The sequence below is a fragment of the Tupaia chinensis genome, unplaced genomic scaffold (genome assembly GCF_000334495.1).
Source record: "Tupaia chinensis unplaced genomic scaffold, TupChi_1.0 Scaffold139733_1, whole genome shotgun sequence".
In the NCBI taxonomy this organism is placed as follows: domain Eukaryota; kingdom Metazoa; phylum Chordata; class Mammalia; order Scandentia; family Tupaiidae; genus Tupaia; species Tupaia belangeri.
Window position 1 is genome coordinate 1,227,051 of NW_006199613.1, and position 2,655 is coordinate 1,229,705.

Below are 2,655 nucleotides of genomic sequence, written 5' to 3' on the forward strand. Positions count from 1 at the left end.
GCAGAGAGGGCTGCCACAGGCTGCCTACAGGTGTCTGAGTGCGCCCTGACCTGCCCAGACGTGGTGTGGTCTGCGGGGCCGAGGCGAGACCGGCAACTGCTCTCCCTGCCCGGCCAGGCGTGCCCTGGAAGCTGCATGTCTGGATTGAGTCCCTGCGGACCTCCTTCTCCCAGTCGCGGTACTCAGTGGTGCAGAGCCTCCTGCGGGACTTCACCTCCATCAGGGAGGAGGAGTACAACGAGGAGCTGGTGACCGAGGGCCTGCAGCTCATGTTCGACATCCTCAAGGCCAGCAAGGTGAGCGCGCCTGGGCTCACGGCCACTGGGACAGGGACGGATGGGCAGACAGACACAGGGGGACACATGCAGGTGGACAGACACGGGCGGACACACACGCGGGCAGACCCCCACCGGCACTGCCCGGCTACAGAAGGCAGAGGCTGCGACTGATCTAGGACAGAGGCTGGCCGGAAAAGCCACACGGGGCCTCGGTGAAGGCACAGGCCGCTCGCACCAGGCCAGCTCCCACAGCAACAGAAGGCGGCAGCGGCCCTCGCCCTGCCCAGGCTTTCCAAGCCTGCCTGCGGCATCTGCGAACCAACCACCCTGGCGGGCTAATGAACGCCCCACCCACGTCCCTGCAGAACGACGCGGTCACCCAGCAGCTGGCCGCCATCTTCACCCACTGCTACGGCAGCAGCCCCGTTCCCAGCATCCCGGAGATCCGGAAGACACTGCCAGCCAGGCTAGGTGAGCCCGCCCGGCCCCTCGCTTTCCCTCACCCTCCCTTCTGTCTTTCATGCCATGTCCCCTCCCAACACGGCTCAAACCCTGGAGGGAGCTCCGAGGCCAAGCCCCGTCCTTCCCCGTTTGCGCAGACCCTCACTTTCTGAACAACAAGGAGATGTCGGACGTGACCTTCCTGGTGGAAGGGAAGCTGTTTTACGCACACAAGGTCCTGCTGGTGACAGCATCTAACAGGTAGCGCGGCTCCACCCCAGGGCCACAGGCAGCCAGTGTCGGTTCCCAGGGACAGACATACGGGGACGAGTGATGGGCCAGGCTGTCTTCTCCGTGCCATCCACGGGCAAAGACAGGCAAACGGATGGCCTGCAGGGCCGGTGGGGTTCTCGGGGAGCTGGGCGACGGTCCCCCTGGGCGGGTAGTGCCTGTGTCACTCAGGTGTGAACTCTGGGATGAAGTGGCACCCCAGCCATGGCCGCTGCTCACTTATGCCGGGCCATGGAGAGGGCCGGTGCTCTGCTCGCCAGGACGAGGCTGGGAGCACAGCAGTCTCCCGGCAGCAGGGTGCCATCCCAGGCCTGCCACGGTTGTCTGCTTTGCTCCAGGTTCAAGACGCTTATGACCGAAAAATCCGAGCAAGATGGCGACAGCAGCAAGACCATCGAGATCGGTGACATGAAGTACCACATCTTCCAGGTGGGCAGCTGGGGGCCGGCTGTGGCCTGTCTGTCTGGCCTGGGCAGCTGGGGACTGGCCGTGGTCTCCACGATGCCCTGGGGCCTCTGTGGTGCTGAGCGTGTGGTCAGGCTGGTCTCAGGGGCTGGAGGCCCAGGCCCACGTGCACATGTGCGTCTGCCGTTTGTCAGAGGAGGCACAGCACAGAGCGTTTCCTGGGAGCCAGCTGGAAACGCAGACCCCCGTGGGCCATGCGCCGGGCAGCTCGAGAAGTGCTGGTGTCAGCCGACTCCAGCCAAGCCAGCATGCAGGACAGCCACGACAGGTCGAACCTGGAGAAGCTCGAGGTCAAGTTCTGGGTCCTGAGCTCTCCAGCCCAGACCTGGGCTGGCTGCGCTGGCAGCGCCTCCCCGCCAGGCCCTCTGCTTTGCTGCCCTGCAGAGCCTATGCCGGCTGGGCATCTGCTCACACGTGCCGCCCTCCGGGCTGTGGCCCAGCTGGCCCGAGGAAGCTGTGGTTCTCCCCTGGCTGGGAGCCTCCCCAGCTCCAGCGCCCACACTGCAGCAGGACGGGGCAGCGCCACTTCCCGACCCGCACAGCCAGCCAGGCGGGCACAGGGCCTCCAGGCCAGGGCTCCGGCCTTCTCACCATGGGAGGGAGTCAGGACACGCAGGACTCATCATCCCGAAGTCCCAGTGGGCGGCATTAGTACGCTTCGCAGGCAGGCAGGCAGGCAGGCAGGCAGGCAGACGGTCGCACTCCCCCACCCCAGCTCCCTCCCTCCTAGCTCCCCACCCTGTGGGGACTCAGGACATTTGTGACTGGGCTGGGCGGCCTTCCCCAGCTGTGGACTGCTCCTTCCCGGGCTGCAGGGTTGGCGTGGGGACCCCAGGAGGTCCCTCTGGAAGGGAGTCGGGGCTAGGGTCTCAGAGCAGGCCCCCCAGAGGTGGCTGTCTAGGGAAGGCAGTGTCCAGTGTTGGGGAATCGGGGCTGGAGCCAAGCTGGGGGGCAGGGTTGGGGGCCCACGGATGGGGGATGGGAGGGTAGGGCCAGGCCCCAGGAGCAGCTGCGCAGCACTTGGGGCAGGGAGACCGTGTCCTGCGGCGGACATGGCCACCGCGCTCACACGGCCGCCCACCGCAGATGGTGATGCAGTACCTGTACTACGGAGGGACCGAGGCCATGGAGGTCCCCGCTGCCGACGTCCTGGAGGTGAGGGCCCCTCTAGGACTGGAGG

At 66.4% G+C, this 2,655-nt stretch overlaps 1 protein-coding gene across 1 annotated transcript in view; it reads left to right on the plus strand.

Annotated features, from left to right (window-relative positions):
* ABTB2 (ankyrin repeat and BTB domain containing 2) overlaps positions 1-2,655 on the plus strand; it is a gene marked incomplete at its 5' end in the record, with an annotated part of 102,625 nt that overhangs the window by 96,969 nt on the left and 3,001 nt on the right. Inside the window, 5 exon segments of the mRNA XM_006162102.2 lie at positions 118-296; positions 644-749; positions 878-980; positions 1,349-1,439; positions 2,562-2,630. Of these exon segments, the coding sequence (XP_006162164.2) occupies positions 118-296; positions 644-749; positions 878-980; positions 1,349-1,439; positions 2,562-2,630 (548 nt within the window).